This window comes from Castor canadensis, chromosome 2 (assembly GCF_047511655.1).
Source record: "Castor canadensis chromosome 2, mCasCan1.hap1v2, whole genome shotgun sequence".
In the NCBI taxonomy this organism is placed as follows: Eukaryota; Metazoa; Chordata; class Mammalia; order Rodentia; family Castoridae; genus Castor; species Castor canadensis.
In genome coordinates, this window is record NC_133387.1 from 171,193,130 (window position 1) to 171,214,968 (window position 21,839).

Genomic DNA, 21,839 nt, shown 5'->3' on the forward strand with positions numbered 1-21,839 from the left:
CCAACAATTTAGAACAAAAATAATCACAAAATTATTGATATTTCATTACAAAATTAATTTTGTGTGAAACTATAGCATAAATTTAGCTTTTGTTTTGTTTTTTTGGCAGTTATTGGGGTTTGAACTCAGGGCCTCACACTTGCTAGGCAGGCGCTCTAGCACTTGAACCACTCTGCTAGCTCTAACATAAATTTTTTTTTCTTTTTTTTTTTTTTTCATTTTTCTTTTATTATTCATATGTTCATACAAGGCTTGGTTCATTTCTCCCCCCTGCCCCCACCCCCTCCCTTACCACCCACTCCGCCCCCTCACTCTCCCCCCCCTCAATACCCAGCAGAAACTATTTTGCCCTTATTTCTAATTTTGTTGTAGAGAGAGTATAAGCAATAATAGGAAGGAACAAGGGTTTTTGCTGGTTGAGATAAGGATAGCTATACAGGGCATTGACTCACATTGATTTCCTGTGCGTGGGTGTTACCTTCTAGGTTAATTCTTTTTGATCTAACCTTTTCTCTAGTACCTGTTCCCCTTTTCCTATTGGCCTCAGTTGCTTTCAGGTATCTGCTTTAGTTTCTCTGCGTTAAGGGCAACAAATGCTAGCTAGTTTTTTAGGTGTCTTACCTATCCTCACCCCTCCCTTGTGTGCTCTCGCTTTTATCATGTGCTCATAGTCCAATCCCCTTGTGTTTGCCCTTGATCTAATGTCCACATATGAGGGAGAACATACGATTTTTGGTTTTTTGAGCCAGGCTAACCGCACTCAGAATGATGTTCTCCAATTCCATCCATTTACCAGCGAATGATAACATTTCGTTCTTCTTCATGGCTGCATAAAATTCCATTGTGTATAGATACCACATTTTCTTAATCCATTCGTCAGTGCTGGGGCATCTTGGCTGTTTCCATAGCTTGGCTATTGTGAATAGTGCCGCAATAAACATGGATGTGCAGGTGCCTCTGGAGTAACATTCTTTTGGGTATATCCCCAAGAGTGGTAGTGCTGGATCAAATGGTAGATCGATGTCCAGCTTTTTAAGTAGCCTCCAAATTTTTTTCCAGAGTGGTTGTACTAGTCTACATTCCCACCAACAGTGTAAGAGGGTTCCTTTTTCCCTGCATCCTCGCCAACACCTGTTGGTGGTGTTGCTGATGATGGCTATTCTAACAGGGGTGAGGTGGAATCTTAGCGTGGTTTTAATTTGCATTTCCTTTATTGCTAGAGATGGTGAGCATTTTTTCATGTGTTTTCTGGCCATTTGAATTTCTTCTTTTGACAAAGTTCTGTTTAGTTCACGTGCCCATTTCTTTATTGGTTCATTAGTTTTGGGAGAATTTAGTTTTTTAAGTTCCCTGTATATTCTGGTTATCAGTCCTTTGTCTGATGTATAGTTGGCAAATATTTTCTCTCACTCTGTGGGTGTTCTCTTCAGTTTAGAGACCATTTCTTTTGATGAACAGAAGCTTTTTAGTTTTATGAGGTCCCATTTATCTATGCTATCTCTTAGTTGCTGTGCTGCTGGGGTTTCATTGAGAAAGTTCTTACCTATACCTACTAACTCCAGAGTATTTCCTACTCTTTCTTGTACCAACTTAAGAGTTTGGGGTCTGATATTAAGATCCTTGATCCATTTTGAGTTAATCTTGGTGTAGGGTGATATACACGGATCTAGTTTCAGTTTTTTGCAGACTGCTAACCAGTTTTCCCAGCAGTTTTTGTTGAAGAGGCTGCTATTTCTCCATCGTATATTTTTAGCTCCTTTGTCAAAGATAAGTTGCTTATAGTTGAGTGGCTTCATATCTGGATCCTCTGTTCTGTTCCACTGGTCTTCATGTCTGTTTTTGTGCCAGTACCATGCTGTTTTTATTGTTATTGCTTTGTAATATAGTTTGAAGTCAGGTATTGTGATACCTCCTGCATTGTTCTTTTGACTGAGTATTGCCTTGGCTATTCGTGCCCTCTTGTGTTTCCATATAAATTTAGCAGATTTTTCAATCTCTTTAATGAATGTCATTGGAATTTTGATGGGAATTGCATTAAACATGTAGATTACTTTGGGGAGTATCGACATTTTTACTATGTTGATTCTACCAATCCATGAGCATGGGAGATCTCTCCACTTTCTATAGTCTTCCTCAATCTCTTCAGAAGTGTATAGTTTTCCTTGTAGAGGTCTTTCACATCTTTTGTTAGGTTTACACCTAGGTATTTGATTTTTTTTGAGGCTATTGTAAATGGAATTGTTTTCATACATTCTTTTTCAGTTTGCTCATTGTTAGTGTATAGAAATGCTAATGATTTTTCTATGTTGATTTTATATCCTGCTACCTTGCTGTAGCTATTGATGATGTCTAGAAGCTTCTGAGTAGAGTTTTTTGGGTCTTTAAGGTATAGGATCATGTCATCTGCAAATAGGGATATTTTGACAGTTTCTTTACCTATTTGTATTCCTTTTATTCCTTCTTCTTGCCTAATTGCTCTGGCTAGGAATTCCAGTACTATGTTGAATAGGAGTGGAGATAGTGGGCATCCTTGTCTGGTTCCTGATTTTAGAGGGAATGGTTTTAATTTTTCTCCATTAAGTATAATGCTGGCTGTAGGTTTGTCATATATAGCTTTTATAATGTTGAGGAACTTTCCTTCTATTCCTAGTTTTCTTAGAGCTTTTATCATGAAATGATGTTGGATCTTATCAAAGGCTTTTTCTGCATCTATTGAGATGATCAAGTGGTTTTTGTCTTTGCTTCTGTTAATGTGGTTTATTATCTAACATAAATTTTAAAAAGCAGACATACTGGGAAAATATATTTTCAATAAAAAGGTTAATATCTTTATTGTATTTAGAAAAAACAATTCACACATATATGTCACACAACTTGATAACATTTAAGAGCTCATAAGATAAATGGGCAAAGGATACAACAGATATTTTTCAAACAATGAACCACACACAAAGAAATACTCAATTTTGTTTGCATGAAGAAATGTAAACCAAAACAAGTTACCACGCAATTTTAAAATGAAAATATCCATTGCTGGTAAGGTGAAGAACATCCATTGGTATAGCCACAGTCTCTTGATGCAGTTTGTTACTATCTATTAAAACCATTGAAATGCTCTTATTTTTTGACCTGCTACTCCAATTTAACATCTCTAATCCTAAGAAATAATTCAAAATATTGGTCAAGAAGATATTCACTGCAGCATACTTATAATTATAATGCTGGAAAACTAGACACCACATAAATGTTGAACAAAGATAGTTATATGCATATTCACCAGATAGGATAATATGCTCTATCATTATTATTATTATCCCTAAGACTATGTAACCATATGAAAAACCTGGATATTTCAAATAAAAGGATATAATAACAGACATGCACTATGTTGAACTATCTCCATATTAAGATGAAAAGAACTATATCAAGACAATAATTGTAATGGTTTAGTAATGAGATTTTTTGATAACATGTGCTACTACTTTTGTTGACTGTTTTATTGCTCTTATAGTATGAATATTAAAGATAATCCACATTCTGCATAAGCTGATGGAGCGTGGTATAAAGAGATGGTCACATGGGGAAGAAGCCAGTGAATGTGAAAGTTAAGACAGGGGGCAATTAGAAGCTAATCACCCGATTTTCATTTTGTTTGTGAAGAATAATCCTCTTCTGTGCAAAGCCTCTATGGCTCACGTTCTTCTGTGTGTGGCACTGTTATGTGTATGGACAAGGACACAGGGCATCTTTGAGTGGGCAGTGCCTCAGAGTCAAACTTGATAATTCAAGAACCAGAAGTATAGAACACATTACAAGTTAACTGTTCACCTTCTGTTTGATTACATACTCCTGTGGATGGGTAGCTTACTCTCTCACAAAGTGGCCTGCTCAGTCTGTATCTTCTTAAATCATGCCCAAAGCTGACATACATAACCATGCCTCTGAACTTCACATGAAGGAGGGCTTACTAGTCAATCACTCCCTTCCAACTGGGATTTCAAGTCACGAATCACAAACCAAGGGACTGGGACTGTATCATTCTTTCTAGCAGAAGAAAAGTACTAAGCTCCAAACAGCGTACCATCCCCACTCATGATGGAGAAATATACTTTCAAAGCTGGAATACAGAAAGTCCGTTATTCCACTGATTAGGAAAGAATTATGGGCAAAGATGAATTCCCCAAGAAAAGTACTACAGATAGTTACCACACTTCTCTCTAAAAACTTCAGATTCTCAGTTTAAAAAAAAATTCTGTCAGTTCTCCTGAATACAAGATGGAAAGAACCTCTCTCCAGAGATCATCTTTCTTGGGCTGGGAGCATGGCTCTGGCCCTGATTTCAAACCTCAGTATGGCAAGAAAAAAAAAGAATCTTTCTTACTGTACAAGAGCTTTGCCTTGTTTCTAACCTTGGCAGAACTGAAAGGCTGATAAACTGGTGGAGGGATGGGCAGTTACAGGGGACCCTCTGTGGATTGGCCAAGACACAGTTACTTCTCTAGCCAAGAATCAGCTCACTTCAGGTGTATTTCCTGTATTTTTCTAGAAGAGTGAGAGTGTAAGTTCAAAGGAGTATGGAGACTCCACATTAAAAATGTATAATGGTATTTCAGTCCCACCCACATTTTAAACTGATAGTTTGCAAAGCAGTAAGAGAAACCAGAAGAAGAGAGAAGTGTCTAAAGCTGTGTTTCTCTGAGCCAATACCAGGCAACACAGTGAAGAGCAGGGAGAGGAGTGGATGCAAGGCCAGAGCATGACTTAGTCTGTGGCACATGGAAGGCAGAATCCAGATGAGAACACCAGCCTAGGATGTAAGAGGCAGAACAGAAGAGAAGGAGAGTCAGGGGGAAGTCTAATTCTTCTCTCAGCCATGGACGTGGAAGGTAGACAAATGTTAAGTGAGTACCTTCTGGATTCTTTCTATAGCAGCAAGTTGGTATTCTCTGAAGCTCAGAGCAAGACTGCTATTTCAGGTTGTTAGATAAAATGGAATAAAGGTCTTCCATTTACCTGATTATTCCCCAGAGAGGATTAGGACTAAAGAGAATCTGTTGCTCCTTGGTAAGACTAGTAACTGCCCAATGCTGGTTCTGGAAGGCCCTCCTGAGAGGATCAGCATGCATGGATGTCAACACAGCAGCAGATGAGGCAGAGGAAGGCCTCAGCTCAGAGTGCAAAGAAGTGCAGGTCCCATCCCACATCTAGATGTCTCTATGTTAACCCTTTTTCTGATTTAGGCCCCTACTTGAATTAAGAGGACCAACAGCCAAGAGCCAAGCCAAGGCTTGGCACAACCAGCCTCACTCCCTGGTGTCTGGAAAGGTACTGCTCACTGTCCTGCCCCTACCCCAGCAATCCTCTAAGATTTTCCACTGTTGACCATATGTGCAGAGACTGCCAGTGACTTTCATGGTGACTGACCTTCACTGCGGAGGATGAACATTTTCTCCAAACACAATAATGCCTCTTGAGAAGGAGCTGTGAGACATTGTACCAGACTATGACCAACTTATTTGCCTTTCCTATTAGTAGTAGCTGCCTTATATCCAGTGCCTAGCACCACAGCAGCAGGCTTCAGGCTAGGTGGTCACTTACAATCCCACTGCAAATCACAGCCTTGCTCCACATACTCATGAAGTTCAATTTGCTAGCAGAATTAAGCTGGCCAAGATAAACCTAATGGATCTGGTTTAGTCTTTGGTGCCAAGTAATACACAGCTGATTAAGCCAGCTCACAGATGCACTGAACTCATCGAGCTATTTCTTGCCTCTCCATTACTTCTTCCTTGGGCAGGCACCGAGAGAGATGACCTTGGCCAGGCCACGTGTGGAGATGTGAAAATTGCTTACAGTTCTGAGCAAGTTGCTATACCCTGCAAAATAGCCTTTGGACTGTTGACTCACCAAACTGGGCAGTTAGTGTTAATACAGCTGTGACCCATGCAGAAAGCAGGATGGTTTTGCTGCCTCCTAGGTGGCAAGACAAAGGGAGATGAAGAGGGGACAAAGGGGAAAGCAGAAGAATGCCTAGTGTTTGTAGACACTCTGGGAACAGTTGCCAAATGGAGATTACTGTAGGCACTCATGAGGGTAATGATAGTCTTACCAGAGATCTGAACTGGAAAGGGAGGTGGTAATGTTTTGTTTAGGGCACACCAAGGCTGAGTGAGTAGGATAGAAAGTCTAATTCAATTCTTAAATAGTAAGTGAAACAGCAGTATTGTGATAGGCTTCCCATGCTTACTCATCCTGGCTCATATAACTGGGGTTCAAAACTTGCAAAACATCAAGGAAAAATGTTAGTGAATGAGGAAATGGCAAAAAAGGAAAAATACTTACTTAAAGAGTATAAATATTCATTGAGTGCCTATCATGTCCTGAGCACTGTGTCACGTTGGGTATTGAATGGACAAGAAAATCAGGTTCCAGTCCAGGGAGGAAGGCAGATACAGTGTAAGGAGAACACTGCAGTGGACATTCCTAAGTAGGAGCTCTACTTTGATAAGTTCTGTCTCTCAGAACTTCTCGGCCCCAATGTCTCCTCCCTAGATGGTGGTGTATTGCTCTATGTGTTCAGTATTCCTATAAGAATTTCTGGATTCTACCCTCAGACACTCTAGCTTTGTCTGCCTGAGAGAGGAAATCTGTGGTTTTTGCTTGGCTCTCTAGTTAATTCTAGTGATAAGCTTGGTCTAGAACCTTGCCTCAATAGACTCAGGTTAGGAAATTGCTAGGTGCACACTGGGAAGGCATTATTGAATATGTCCTGCCCTCCTGTAGGACAACCTGTATATCCTCTCTTCTGAAGCTGGTCCAAAGGGTGTTAGGGGGACTTGCTCAAGTGATAGTACATCTGCTCTGTTTTGCAAGTGAGAAGCCCCAACTCCAGTTCCATAAAACAAATAGACAAACAAAACAAAAAACAGAGGACATTACAGGTCCCTCCTCTGTGTGACACTAGTGACCTGAATGTCTCTCCTTTAGCACAGTCTGTTCTGATGCCAGCTTATTCTGAGTCTCTACCATTTAGACTGAATTCTGAGGTATGTGTTGTTTTGTATTCATCTTCCTTTTCCTGGTTAATTTGAAGACAGTAAAAAGCAATATAGGAAAAATATCCTGAAACTTTGGATGTCACTTGAAATATTAAAAAGGCAAAATGCTCTCCGTTTCAAACACTGCACTTTTTAAAGGTTTTTCTTTCTACTCTCAGCTCAGAAGGCATTCCCACATATTGTGGGTTCAGAGAGCTGCAGGGGAGGGGATGAGATGGTATGTGGGGGGCGGGGGGAGAGGGGGGACATTAATGGCTAGAAAAGGTGCCTTTCAGGCCTGAAAATATGTGGCTTTTCAGTTTGTCCTACCAGTTCAAATTCCAAAACCAGCGAAGTTCTACTGCCACCTTGTGGCACTGGCTAACAAGAGGCATGATTGGCACAGTTTACATAAACTAAACTCAAAAACATCCCAGTAGCATATACTCAGATGTTTACCTGTAAAAAGATTACAATAAGAAAGAATCTTAGCTAGGAGTGGTAGCTCATGCCTGTGTCCCAGCATTTTGAAGACTGAGGCAGAAGGACTGTGAGTTTGAGGCTAGCCTGACATACATAATAAGTTTGGAGTTTGAGGCCAGTCTGGGCTACGTAGTGAAACTCTGTTTCAAAATAAATTTAAAAAAAGAAAAAGAAAGAAAGAAAGAATCTTGGTGTATTATTTAAAAGTATCACGTGCCTCATGTCAATTTGGTTTCAAAAAGACCTCAGGTCTTAGAATGAAGGGTACCATGACATTTATTTTGCCATCTGTGACAATTTCACACCGAAACAGCCTCAACATAAAAAATTACCTTCAAAACCTGCTGGAACATTCTCACATAAACTAGGATATCTCACAAACAATAAAGTTCTTCAGTATTCAATCTTTTCAATTTCATCCATGTCTTCAGGGTCCAGTTGCTTAATACTGCTATCTAAAAGAACAAAAGAGAAAGGAACCAGTCTTACCCTAGGACCTAAATGAAGTTCATTCCAGCCCCCTCTGAATTTCTGAAGACAGTGACACCTTTAAAAATATATGTTCCTGTGGAACCTTGTATAGAAAGCCTAAGATTAGAACTTAACCAACCAATACCAACCAAAACAGCAGCAAATGTGGCAGAACACAGAACACATATATCCATGTACCTTGAGGCTAAATAATACTACAGTGACAGTGAGAAGAGCTTGGGAAGAACTAAGGCTCCTCTACTGTGGTCACTTCCCAAGACCATGTCCTGAAGAACTTGCCACAGTAACAGTGACCTTCGTGGCTCCTTCTTCCCCGGTCTTCCCCAGGTAGCCTAACACAAGTGAACATAACCAATTCTTTGAAAATCAGTGGATGTACAACATTCAGCCTGAAAACCTTTTAAAATTATACTCCAAATGTTATATATGTGCCTATAGGGCTTTCTCAGGGAGGATGCCCATTTCTTCCAACAAGGGTTAAGTACTACCATTCTAGAAGGTGGTACTTAATGTTCCTCTTGTCCTGCTCCCTAGCCATATCCATGCTCTCTGTGATATGGGGCAATATGAGGAGTGAACATCCAAGCGATGTGACCCTTCAGGATTTCATCAGTGCACTGTGTCTGTCCAGGGTCCCAGCAGGTTATTATGAGCCCACCTTGTTTAGAAAGGAGGCTGGAAGAAGGACTGAAAAACCTCAGAATTCAGGACCGTTCTGAGATGGTGGGGCAAGAGGAAAGAAAAATGTAAATAAAAGAGTAAAGTAGGAGAAGATATATTCCTAAAGGAATTTTTTTACTTTGCCTAGGGTACATCTTTATAGGATGTGCTCTGGATTACAGAATAAGCTTACAAGAATTCTACTTGATTTTTAAAATTTTCTTTAACTACTGTATAAGAATTACTTAATCAAGTATCCAGGTCAGAAATGTGGTCCTGTGAATTGGAAGCCTTCCACACCTGGCTTCTGCTCCACACCATCCCAAGCCTCTAGACTTGAACTCCCTGGTATACATCACCCCTGTCCGCATGAGCAGGTCTGCAGCTCCTGCTGTGAAAATGGTGCTACTCACTAAAGTGGTCCTGGATTTTCATAAGCAGGGGAAGCTTGTCCACTTCAATCATGTTGAAGGCGAGGCCTTTTTTCCCAAAACGTCCTGTCCGCCCTATGCGGTGGAGGTAGGTCTCGTAGTCTGGCTCTTCTGCTTGGTTTACAGGGAGATCAAAATTCACAACAATTGTGACCTGCTTCACATCAATCCCTAGGAGAGGGAAAACACTGTAGAGTTTTAGAATATTTTTCATCAGGACATAGCCATTCAAGAACCACATTTGCCAAGGGAATGTTCACTGATGGAGACAATCTGGAAATCAAACCTGGCTTTATGTCATTGAAATAGGTACTCTGGTCAGGCAGTTTGCTTGTGTGCTGTCGTATCTATGATGCTGTATAACAGTGCGAGCAGAGGCTAATTCTACATGTACAATGTGTGTGCGAATGCTGGGGGATGGAGAGGCAGGAGGGAGAGGTACACTCACCTAGCCCACAGAACCACCCTTTCCTCTGTTCCTGCTGTGCTGTCCCAAGCAGGACCCTTAGTCAGTTTCCTTTCACTCATCATGGGATGACAGCTGTGCTCTATTCCATGGCTACTTTGTGAGGTCTTTTCATGCCTCGCCTCAACTGCTACAATAACTTTCAGACTGGTTTCTCTTCTATCTCTTCTGTTACTCTACTAATCTCTTCTGAAACAGTCACTACAGCAAGGTCCAGTGCACAATCAAGACCTCAAACCATCTGAAGTCTTACCTCTTCCTCTCCTGACTCACAAATGCCACACACTAACCACAAGGTCTGGCCTTTCCTAAACATACTGTAAGTTTCCATCCAAGTGAACTGCTACCTTTCCTTTAAAACTTTTCAAATCTAGCATTGCCTAGGAAGACTTCTGTGTTCTCTGGGCCTTCTGTCCCCCACATTAACAAGCTGTCTGGGTCACAACCCTGAGTCTTCATCCTGGAGATCTATGCCTTCTTTCCTCTAGGGTGGAGTTGTGCTATTCAATAGGGTAACTATTAGCACCATGTGGCTTTAAATTAATTAATAATTCATTTCCTCAGTCACACCAATGATGTTTCAAGTGCTTGAGAGCCATATGTGGCTGATGACTACTAAATGGACAGCACAGAATTGAACATTTCCACCCAGTGCAGAAAGTTCCATTGGATGGGCAGCCCAGCATCTGTTCCTAACACAGCAGGCTCTTAGTTCTATTTGCTGAACTCAGAATGAACTAGGAAACGTGGCTTGAGTATGGGGTTCAAATAAGGATATGGGAGGGATGAAGAAAGTGGGAGGACCTATCTTTTGAAAAAACAAAGATTTTTTTTTTTCTAGTAGTCAATAGTTTTAAAACTAGAAACAGCTCAAAGATGCTCAATCTTATTAGTTATTAGGAAAATGCAAATTCAGGGGGATACTATTGCATATCTACTGGAACAATTAAAATCAGAAGGAGTAACAATATTAGTCACTAGCAAGGAAGCAGAGGAACTGCCACTCTCCTATACTGCTGATGGGAATGCAAAATGGTCTAGTCATGGCGGAAAAGGTGTTTAGTTTCTTACAAAGCTGCATATACACTTGTCATATGACCCAGAAATCCCACTCGTAGGTATCTACTCAAGAGAAGGGAAAACATGTCTACACAAAGACCTGAATTTCTATTATAGCTATATTCAAAATAATACTAAACTGGAAGCAACCCAAATATCTAGCTAGTCAATGGATGAAGTACCAGTGGAATACTACTAGCAATAAAAAGGAAAGGATTATTGATGAAACTCAAAAGCATTATTTTATGTGGAAGAAGTGAAACAAAAAGGCTACACACTATAGAATTTAATTTATGTAGCACTCTGGAAGAAACAAAAATATAGAGACATAAATGTGATCAGCAGTTGCCAGGGGCCATGTGACAGGAGGAGGAGACTGACTGCAAAGGAGCATGAGGGAATTTTGCAGCAATGGCAAATGTTCTGTATTTTGATTCCAGTGATGGTTACATGGCTATATATGTTTATCAAAACTCACCAAACTGTACACTTAAAGAGTGAATTGCATTATGTGTAAATTACACCTCAACACCTGACTTAAAATACACACACCTCGAGCGCAAACATTGGTTGTTATAAGAACCTTCTCTTTCCCGTCCCGAAACCTCTGAATTATGGAAGCTCGCTGTTCCACTGTCAGCTCCCCACTTAACAAGGACACCTGGTGGCCATCCTGCATCATCTCCACAGTTAACCACTTGGCATTTCGACGAGTCTGTTGAAAAACAAAATCCACCACAGCACTGCTGGTCAAAGCAGACTGGCTATGCTGCAATGCTCATAGATGCAGGGGAGAGGACAGAGCTACAGAGGAATTTGCTTCAAGGCTCGGTTAGTCCTTGAGAAACCAGAATGTGGCATGGGATTCTCCTGCTGCCTTGCTTCAGAGCTTTGGCCTATTCACCCACCAAATGGAAATAAACAGACTCCACCTACTTCATAGAGTGCTATAATAACAAAATGAAAACAACAGACACTGCAAGAATGCTGTCCACGCACCAGGCACCTGGCTACAATGTTTACATGTGCAGTGGGCATGTTATTTTGCAATACTTCAGTGAAGTAGCTAGGTAATCTCATCAAAAAACTTTTAAATGGACATAAAAAAAATCCAGAGTTTAAAAATGTTAGGTGACTTGCCCAAATTTCCATGGCTAGCCTGTGGCAGAAGTGAACTTTCCTTTCCTTCTACAAATAAGTTTTTAGCACTATTCACGTGCCAGGCAGGGCCAGTCTAGTGCAGCAGATATGGACATGAAGTGAGACAGTGACCCAGCTCTTATGAAGCTTACTGTGTTTACACAACAGGGAGAAAACAAAACATATCAGCTTGAAAAAGTATCAGACAACACAGAAATAAACATAGGGCAGTGTTAATAGTAAGCGACATCCTTAACCTGATAAAGCCATCTGTAAAAATTACAGTAACCATCAATCTAGAGGGATGTGCTAGAAAGCAGTACCTTTAGAAGAAGAACCTATATTTATCATCATATTAAAGATAGTATCTCATTATTCAACCTTTCTAAGTTTTACCCCTAAAATATGGACTTCTATGCAGAGCTGTTTTGACGATTAAACCAGAAAACATTTAACAAGTGCTGAACACAGTCCCCTTACCTCAGCCTGTAGGGAAATCTGGGCATGATGAAGACATATTCAGCAAGTTTACCTGGCAGAAGATGATGGCTTGGCCTATCGTGATGCCACCATAAATGTTGCACAGAGCTTGGTATTTGTCTTTCCTGTTCTCACACAACACATAATACTGTCGGATGTTGTTCAGGGTCAGCTCCTCTTTGCGTAACTTGATAACATTAGGGTCAGGAATGATTCGCTCAGCAAACTGCCACACAGAGTCCTCAAACGTTGCTGAAAAGAGGAGCATCTGGCAGTCGGAGGGCAAAGCTCTGTGGGAAGAAGGGAAGATGGCCATCATGCAGCTGCCTGACTGTCCCTCTCCTGCAAGCACTGTCAGCCCACTGTTGTCATCTGCTCCGTGCATACCTGTAGCATGTGAAGTGCTGCCTGCAATGACAAGCTCTACGTTCATGTAAAGAGCCAAGTGCCCTGTCCCTCCTTGCCAAGAACTTGGAACAACACATAAATGGAACATGGAGCTGAGAGCAAAGTCTGGGTATAAATTCTGGAGGAGCTAAGGGTTCTCATGCCAGTTTCCTCCTTAGGTGAGGCAGATTTGTGGAGCCAAAATGGGGGGTGTGGATGCCCCGTGTATACCTCACACAAAGGTAAATGGTGGTGAAGGAACCACAGGCTGGTCATTTGATGGGTACATCTTGGGAGGGAAAGAACAACATACACAATGAACTTTGCTTGGAACGGGGAGAAGCTATAGATAAATGAGAGGAGGCAAAGGGGGAAGTGCAATAACGAAAATGAACACAGAGCCCATAATGAGTACAGGTACATAAAGTTCAAAAATGGGTGAAGTCAGTCAATAGAGTTAGCAGTCAGGAGGGAGGTTAACTGGGGAGACAGGGGCCCAGTGCAGGAAAGGGGCTCCAGGGCCTTCTGGGTCCTGGCAAATAAAGTTCTGTTCCTTGATCTAGGATGCTGTCACACAAGCATGGCCTCTAGGGAGAAGGCGTTCAGTGCTACATTCAGGAGTCAGGTATTTCTCTGTATATGTTTTATATGTCAACTTAAAATTTACTCTTAAACTGATTCATAAAAATATTAACAATTATGCATACTAGTGGAACTCCACATGACATTTCAATACTTGTATACACTGTGTAATATTTAATGAGGTTATACATCTCTACTCCTCACTTATCATTTACTTGTGGTGAAAACTTTCAAAATCCTTTGTTTTTGAAATGTACAGTACATTATGTTACCTATAGTCACCCTTCTGTGCAACAGCACATCAGAACTTCTTGCTCCTCTCTAACTATAACTTAGTATTCACTGATCAACCTTTTCTTATCTCTCCCTACCCCCCTACTCTCCCCAGCCTCTGGTAACTACTAGTCTATGCTCAGTTTTTATGAGATCAACTTTTTTAGTACAGCCATTATGGAAAACAGTATGAGGTTTCTCAAAATATTAAAAATAGAACTACCATATAATCCAGCCATCCCACTACTGGTTATATATCCAAAAGAAATGAAATCAGTCTGTTAAAAGCCATCTGTCCTCCCATGTTCACTGCAGCACTATTCACAACAGCCAAGAAATGGAAACAACCTAAGTGTCCATCAACTGATGCATGGATAAAGAAAATGTGGTGCACATATACAAAGGAATACTAGTCAGCAATAAAATGAATGAAGTCCTGTTATTTGTACTGGAGATTATGTTAGTGAAATAAGCCAAACACAGAAAGACAATTACTACATGATCTCACTCTTATGTGGAAACTGAAAATGCCAACTTTTAAAACAAAATAAACAGGAGAGGTTGGAGAGAAATCACCTCTTTTGAGATGAAGACACAATTCTTGGAAGGATAAACTGTTAAGACTAATGGGGAGTGGAAGATTCCCAAACATTATTTTAAGCCTGTGAATGGACCGTATGAGGAGATTTTTGAAATAACAAACTGATAGACTTCTGGTCAACTACAGTAGACTGTCTATGTGTGTTACCTTCTCAGCTGCCAAAACCCACTAATGTGATTATAAAGAGATAAAAAAATATCAAGTCACCGCAAAACATAGAGAATACAAGAGGAGAAACTGGTGGATAAGATACCTTAATAGATTTTGAAAAACAAAAAGGAGTGGTTTAACTTAGTGAATTAAACTAGACTGTGAGTGCTACAAAGCAGAGAGCAGATAAAATGGCAGTTAGCCTTCCCCTAGAACCACGGACATGTCTAGGACTTGCACACTCTAGAGACCAGAGGACTAGAAATGGTGAAAATGAGGTACATATTAGAAGACACCAGGAGAATTCTGCATCTACATATTGTGATTTCTTGGCCATTTGCTGTGTCACAATCCTTCATCTGAAGATTTGGTGTATCCCAAATCTTTATCTGGAGAAAGACAGTGCAAGGACTGATATCCCAAGGCTTGGCCATTTCATTCCAAAGAGAAAATTTATACAAATAACACAGTGAAAGGAACAGTGTCCAGAACACACTGGACTTTGAAGATTTAGTATGGAAAAATGTAAAACAGCTCAATATTTTTCATATCAATTACTTATATAAATCACATCAATTACTTGTTGAAATTCTTAGTTTCTTCTTCCTACCTTCTTTCCTTTGTGCTGGTGATATAATCCAGAGCATTGTATGTGCCAGCAAGTGCTCTATCACTAAGCTACATCCCCAGTGCTTTACCTACTTCTTTTTAAATATGATTATTATATAATTTAAATCATATGTGTGGCTTGCATGATATTTCACCAGACATCACTTATTTTTCAACCTTTTTTAAGCAAAAGAAAGACTGAACAACTCAACATAAATGCTCTATTACTTAATAGTTTTATTCATTCTCTCTCCCTCTCCCTCCCTTCCTTTCTTCCTTCTCCTCCCCACCCCCCACAGTACTGGGGTTTGAACTCAGGACTTCAGGCTTACTACGCAGGCACTCTGCCACTAAGTCACACATCTAGTCCCTTAGTATTCTCTGAGTAGAAAATAAAAAGGACTTTCTTAGGAGACACTTTATGTCTACTGAATCTTTCCTGGAGTTCTGAGTATTTCACTCACCATTATACACAAACATATCAACTTATTGGTGAGAGGATGGCAAGAAGGCAGTCCCCTTCATCTCTGACCAAAATTACTTTAAATAGGAAGGCTGCCTAAAACTATGAATACAAAACAAGTGAATCCCCATACTTCAGGACTTCTCTGCAGCAATTTCAGACTTGAGGATACCCATCTCAGCAGAAGGAGGGAGTAAAGCCTATCGCTGAAAGGAGAGGATGGAGTGAAAATATGCATACAATCTTCTCAGCCGGTTTCTCCACCCTGCTCAGAATGTCAGCAACCAAGCATCTACCTCCTAGAAAGGAGATAAGAGACATTACATGGTCCTGAAGACCTCTAGGTGACAATCATCCTAAAGTGAGGCTTTCCAAGTCACAAGCCCCAGTCATGCACACAGAGCTGCCAACTGGAACTGTAGTCCCTTATCTTAGATTTTTACCAGACATGAAGAGGAAAGGTATGCCAGAAAGACATAGGTATAGTGAACAAAAGGAAAACTGGACAATTCATAGGCAGTGTTGAAAACAGAAAAAAACTTAAAAAATACTGTAATTATTATCCTCAGAGAGAAAATTGTAGATATTGCATCCAAAACATAAGAAAAAGAAGTTACAGGAAAGAAGCAATCAGAGAACAGCACTAGTAAGATCCAGACAGAGAAAAAGAATGCTAAAGGACTGTTGTTTGAATGACAAATAGAAACACAGCTAGGCTAAAGGTAAAAAAGTGGAGACAGAGCCTAATGCATCCCTCAAAGAAAATAATTTGTGATTGGGCCTGGTGGACAAGAGATGTGAAAGTCATATTGGGACACTGAACCTCACAAGTTCAGGAAGAGAAAGGCAGTATTTCTAAATTTGGCCTTCTCAAGACAACATTGCTCAGTTGAAACAGTAGATAGACCTGAATTAGCTTGGCCACATCACCCAAATGAACATGCATTTTTGTATTATTTGTATTATTCCCCAATATCTCTCCGAAACTCAGTAGTTACATTTCCTGGTTCATAGACCCCCAAGTAAAATACTGTGAGTGTGAACAAATGGGGAAATGGTGATAAAAGATGACTCTCCTCTTTTATTGTGGGGCTGATTCTTTCAGATCGTACTAATAACTGTGCTTCTGGCAGTATGTTAAGTGCTACGTCAAAACACAGCAGCAACAACAAAAATTTTCCCTACCTCTTAAGATACTTAAATTAAAAAAAAGAAGTTTCAAAACATCTTCTTAACTTCTATGAAGTTTTAATAAAATTGAGAAAATATAAAACAAAAGATTGCTCACATTTTATCCAAATATACAAACTAGCCTTTACTCAATTATCTGCATATGTAGTCGACAGTGCAAATGTGAATTTTGGCAAATTCTATTCAGTCCACAACTATCAAATAAAATGAAAAGGTCTTACCAGCTAAATGTCCTTCATACTTTGTACACAACATTTAAAAAAATGGATATGATCTGTTTACCTATGATATTGAACTTTTCATTATCAAAGTTTTTGGTCACTTTTCCATTTCTTTAAAACTTGCAGAAGCACTTAAGATATTTAACTACACAGGAATGGAGAGAGATACCCTCCTTAGACATGTACTGATAAGATGACTATTATTGTTGATGGATCCTGAAAAGATTTACAATGTTGGGCTGCCATAATACCATATTTTTAAAGAATGTCCTTTTCCAATAGTCGTGGTTCAAAATATGAAAGTCATATGCTGAATATGAAAGAGTAACTTATTGTCCCTGGACTAACTGGACTAATGACCAATTTATACATGATTATAGAAGATAGAAATACAATTTTATCTCGTATAAGCTACTGTAATTTTTGGTCCCATTGGTGGCAGTCATTGTTATTTGCCAAATATTAGATACATACATTTTCAAAAAGTTGTCTTATAAATTTTACTAAAGGTTATTTCAATGCCCACACAGTTGAATTTTCATTAATTGTCTTCATAATTAATTTGAATTTACAGAGACATATATTAAAACTAAATATGTAATCTTGTAAAAAGTATATTTACTTAAGTTAGTAATTTATCCTAAATTCCTTTAAATATAGTGGAGTTTATGCTTTGCTGTGCTTTTCCTTATAAGTATGCTTCCTTGATGCCCGATTTCATGTAATGATACACTCATTTCTTTAATTAATGTTGATGTTAGCCCTGACAGCCACTGATATGTAATTAAAATACTACACACATTTCAGCTGATTTATTATGACCATGGTAAATATCAGGAATTATACTGTATACACAGTACATTCTAAGCAGAGGAGAATAAACGGGAGGTAGGGGTGCCATAGGACATGGTTATCCCTTGGGATGCAGTGAAATCAATCTTTTGAAACAAACATACATTCTCTCTTATCCACATGTCTACATGGATAGATAAAAACCTACAAATGTACATAAAAGAGCAAAATGCAAGTATACAATACAAAAACCACTATTTCAGTAACAAATGACAATCAGAAACAAACAAAAGAAAGTCCTTTTCCAGTTTGGAAATATACTGAAGATGAGAATGGAGAAAAGAGTTACTGTGAAATAGAAATGACATCCTGTTTTTCCAAACTAGTTGAGGGCCTCTGAAGAGGCCCTAAGGGGTCTAGAGGAAAGGAAAGAATGAACTAACTGCACATGAGCTGTCTGGTCTTATGTACATGGGTGACAACTCATTTGGCAAGAAAAGGACTCATTTTGGGGGTGAGGGGGCAAGAATTAAGACTGCTGTAGAACTCAAGAAATGTCACCAGAAGAAGGCAGCCAAGTTAAACGTGACTTTTTCACCTATTTAACAAAAGTGTAATTTATATCTTTAATTTCGAAGATTAAGTCACTTCACCCATTTTCCTTATGAGAGGTTTAATTATAATATCTAAAGTACTTCAGAGGGCTTAAAAATGACACATTTTAGGCATCCATAGCCCATCTGATGCAAGAGATCTTTATACAAGAGATGTGCATGTAGGAGAGCTGAACGAGGAACAGCTTGGTCTGCGCAAATAAGCTTAGACAGAGTGGCTGGCCATTTCCAGACAGTTGGAAGCTAATTATAACAAGTCTAAAAGATTTTAAATATTCTCAACACATGCACACACAGACATACAATGGTTATTCTGTGAGATGATGGGTATCTTAGTTAGCCTGACTGTGATGATACCATTTTTATTTGCCTATTATGTATGCCTCAATAAAGCTAGAAAAACATTAATAAAACACCCAGAGGTTTAAATTGCAAAAATAAATAAAAACTATTTTTCCAGTAAGTAAAATCCTAAGTGTTCCATACTTAAACACTTTTTAAAAGAGGATATTTAATTTGATGTCATTACATGGGACTGATACTAATCATTGTGGGGTTGATGGGAGCAGAGCTACAAAATCAAAATGAATTTTACATCTCACTGTATGCAGTTTTCCCACTACATCAAAATGACTACTGTCAGTTCAGAGAAGTATGACTGGAAAAGGAAATAAAATGAAAAAAACACCCTTATTACACCATGAGACAGAAAGATGTCATTTTTAAGAGTATAGCTAATATTTGTTTAACTAGTCTTGTATTGATTTTCTCCTTGTAAACAGTCATATGTTATGTAACTAAGAGTACATACAGTATTGCCTATGAAGTATAAACATCCAATAATGATTTAAAAACTCATTGTAAATTTCTATTATCAAAAATATTATAAAATAGTTTTTTTTACAAAGTATTAATTGCTATTGTTAACTAGCTCCATTGTTATTTTGTTTGAATAGCAGTATTTATATAATAGAAAAGTACAAAATATATCAGTTTGAATAATGTTTTTCATAATTTTATTTAAACTAATAACATGTTTATAATTATTTCTATTTCCCATAGTTTTTGTATGTTGTACCTGTGTCCTGGACTGGCTCTCTAAAAAGGTGGTTACCATAGGGAAAAAAGTAACTTCTCTCAGAACTGGCAGGCATAAGTTTTGAGGATGAAAGGCTATGCTATATGTCTAGGACAAGGAATGAACCAAAGCATATCATTGAGAAGTTTCGGAATACCTGGAGATAGAAAGACCCCAGAAAACTTTTATGGTGAAAAAAACAATAGGTTACATATAAAAGTCTGGAAATAAGGATGTCATTAAACCTTTCAGTAACATCACTAGAAACTGAGAATATTCATTCATTAAATAACAAAGTTATTTTTTAAAAAATACTTTTCTGTTTTCAACATTGCATCTGAAATTGAGAGAGCATGGATTTTCAACATAGAACTCCTATCCAGATAAATTATCAAATGGTCAAATTCACAGAGACAATAAAAACATTTTCAGGCACATAAGGGCTAAAATAAAAACCAAACCTCCTCTACATTCTTTTTTTAGGAAGACACTAAAAAATATACTTCAGCATATTGAGGAAGTAACCCACAAAAATGTCCCAAGAGGTGAGACATTTAAAACTGTAAATGAGCAAAAGGTAGACCTAGGATGACAACAGAACAAGAGGACTAGAGAGCAACCAGCCCAGACTGAAGCTGCAGAGGGAGAGCGAGTTTAGGGGAGCTCCAGAAGAAAGGCAGAAATGGATTATGTGGAGATGTATGTCATTGACACATGACACATATGACGGGAACAGCTATACAGTCCTACTATATAAAAAAAAGGCGGGATTCCAAGATGGCGGCTAGAGGTAGGAAGCAGAAAGCGACCCTCCTATAGTGAAATCTTGGAGAGACGCTGGAGACACACTTTGCAGGCATAATCACAGAGAAAAGGCATAACTTTGACCCCTCCACATCTCCAGCCGGCGCAGAGAATCTCCACTTCACGTTAAACGGAGAAATGAGGGCCCCCAGGGCCACGAGTGGCCGGCACCCATACGGCTTGGGAAGACGCGGACCAGGTGAGCTTCGCGGTACCGTGGTAGCCCCACAGACAAGCCTGGGCCAGAGCAGCATAGCCCCCTGGACAGACTGACCTCCACCCGGGAAAAAAAGAGAAACTGAGTAATAAGCAATAAGAACAGTTAAGACACGCTGGAAAGAGGGTGGGGCGCCCTGAGCGCTGAAGATTGGGGGAAGGGAATCCTTCCTGGGACTGTAAATAAACAAGCCGGGCGGCCGGAGAGGCTCTGGCAGGAGCGGGGGTGCGTGCCCAGCAACCAGGAGCGGGGACGCTTGTGAGAGGAGGGAAGACCCACTTCCCACGTGAACTGTAAATAAACACGCAGGCCTGACAACGCGGGGCAGTGTCACCTTTCCCGGTGCTTGGAAAGGGGAAAGCCTGTAGCAGAGGTTCCCGCACAGGAGAACTCTGAGCAAACAAAGCCTGTGGGACCAGGTGAGTGCTAGCTCACCCCAGAGATCTGCATAAATAACGCCGCCAGCTACAGGCTGAGAGCAGCAGGCAGGCGAGCCACAGTTGCAGATACCACTCTCAGAACTGTCTCCAGACGCTTTTTTTTCTTTTTCTCCCTACCTTTGATGAGAGAGCAACCGAATTACACCTGCAAGCCGAAAAACTTACTGAAACTGTATTGCATTTGAACTGGGGACACTTGGTGGGGCTTTTGTGTGTGTGTGTGTGTGTGTGTGTGTGAGTGTGTAGTTTTGTTCTACTTTATGCATCCCCTTTGATGAGAAAACTACAGAACAACATCTAAGACACCAACTCCAGGACTGCAGATTGAGACGGACACCCAAATTATTAAGACTGAAACTGCATTGCATATAAACTTGGAAGTTTTTTGGTTTTTTTTTTTTTAATTTTCTATTTTCCATTTTATTTTAATTCAATTTTATATATAGATATTTCTTTCATTTACTTTTTTTTTATCTTTGATTTTCAATCCTCTTTCTGTCTCTCTAATGTCTGTTCAGCTTACTGTTGATTAGTACACTAACACTCCCTGTTTATACCTTTGAAACTCTTGTCTGATACCTTGTTCTGCTTTCTCCCTCTTGTCTATATATTTGTTTTCCCCTTTTCTTTAACTTCTTGCTTTCCATCTCAGCTCACCCTTCCATTCTAAATATTACCACTGTTATTATTACAAGCTAGAAAATACTTAATTGCACACAGTACAGGGACAGTAACAACACCAAGGACAATGACGGGAAGACAGAAAAAACAGGGAAACCAGTTTCCCCACAGCAGAAAATTAGTACAGGAACCAGAGGGGAATGAAGAGAACAGAAACTCAGATCCAGACTCCAACAAAATGAAGATAAACTATGCCAAAGGACCCAATGAAGCCCACAAGAATAATTTAAAACAAGACATACTACAAGTACTCAATGAAAATTTTATAGAGATGATACTGGATAGGGTCAACCAAAATGTACAGGAGACACTCAAGAAATTCCAAGACAATAAAAATAGAGAATTTGAAAAAGCAAAAGAAATAAAGGAAACCATAGAAGCACTGTATAAACACCAAAGTGAAAGAGAGAACACAATGAATAAACAGATAAATGAACTCAGGACAAAAATAGACAACATTAAAGAAGGAAACTGCCAGGATATGGAAA

General features: G+C 39.4%; 1 protein-coding gene across 3 annotated transcripts in view; it reads right to left on the reverse strand.

Annotated features, from left to right (window-relative positions):
* Nucleotides 1-2,803: 2,803 nt before the first annotated feature.
* The window catches only part of Ddx25 (DEAD-box helicase 25), a 32,254-nt gene continuing 13,218 nt past the window's right edge, over nucleotides 2,804-21,839 (reverse strand). For all 3 annotated transcript variants that reach the window (XM_074066416.1, XM_074066418.1, XM_074066417.1), the window contains 4 exons: nucleotides 12,301-12,538; nucleotides 11,181-11,343; nucleotides 9,086-9,274; nucleotides 2,804-7,975 (listed from right to left, as the gene is read on the reverse strand). In XM_074066416.1, coding sequence (XP_073922517.1) covers nucleotides 7,914-7,975; nucleotides 9,086-9,274; nucleotides 11,181-11,343; nucleotides 12,301-12,538 — 652 coding nt within the window. In that variant the 3' untranslated portion in view covers nucleotides 2,804-7,913. The remainder of the gene's footprint in view (nucleotides 7,976-9,085; nucleotides 9,275-11,180; nucleotides 11,344-12,300; nucleotides 12,539-21,839) is intronic.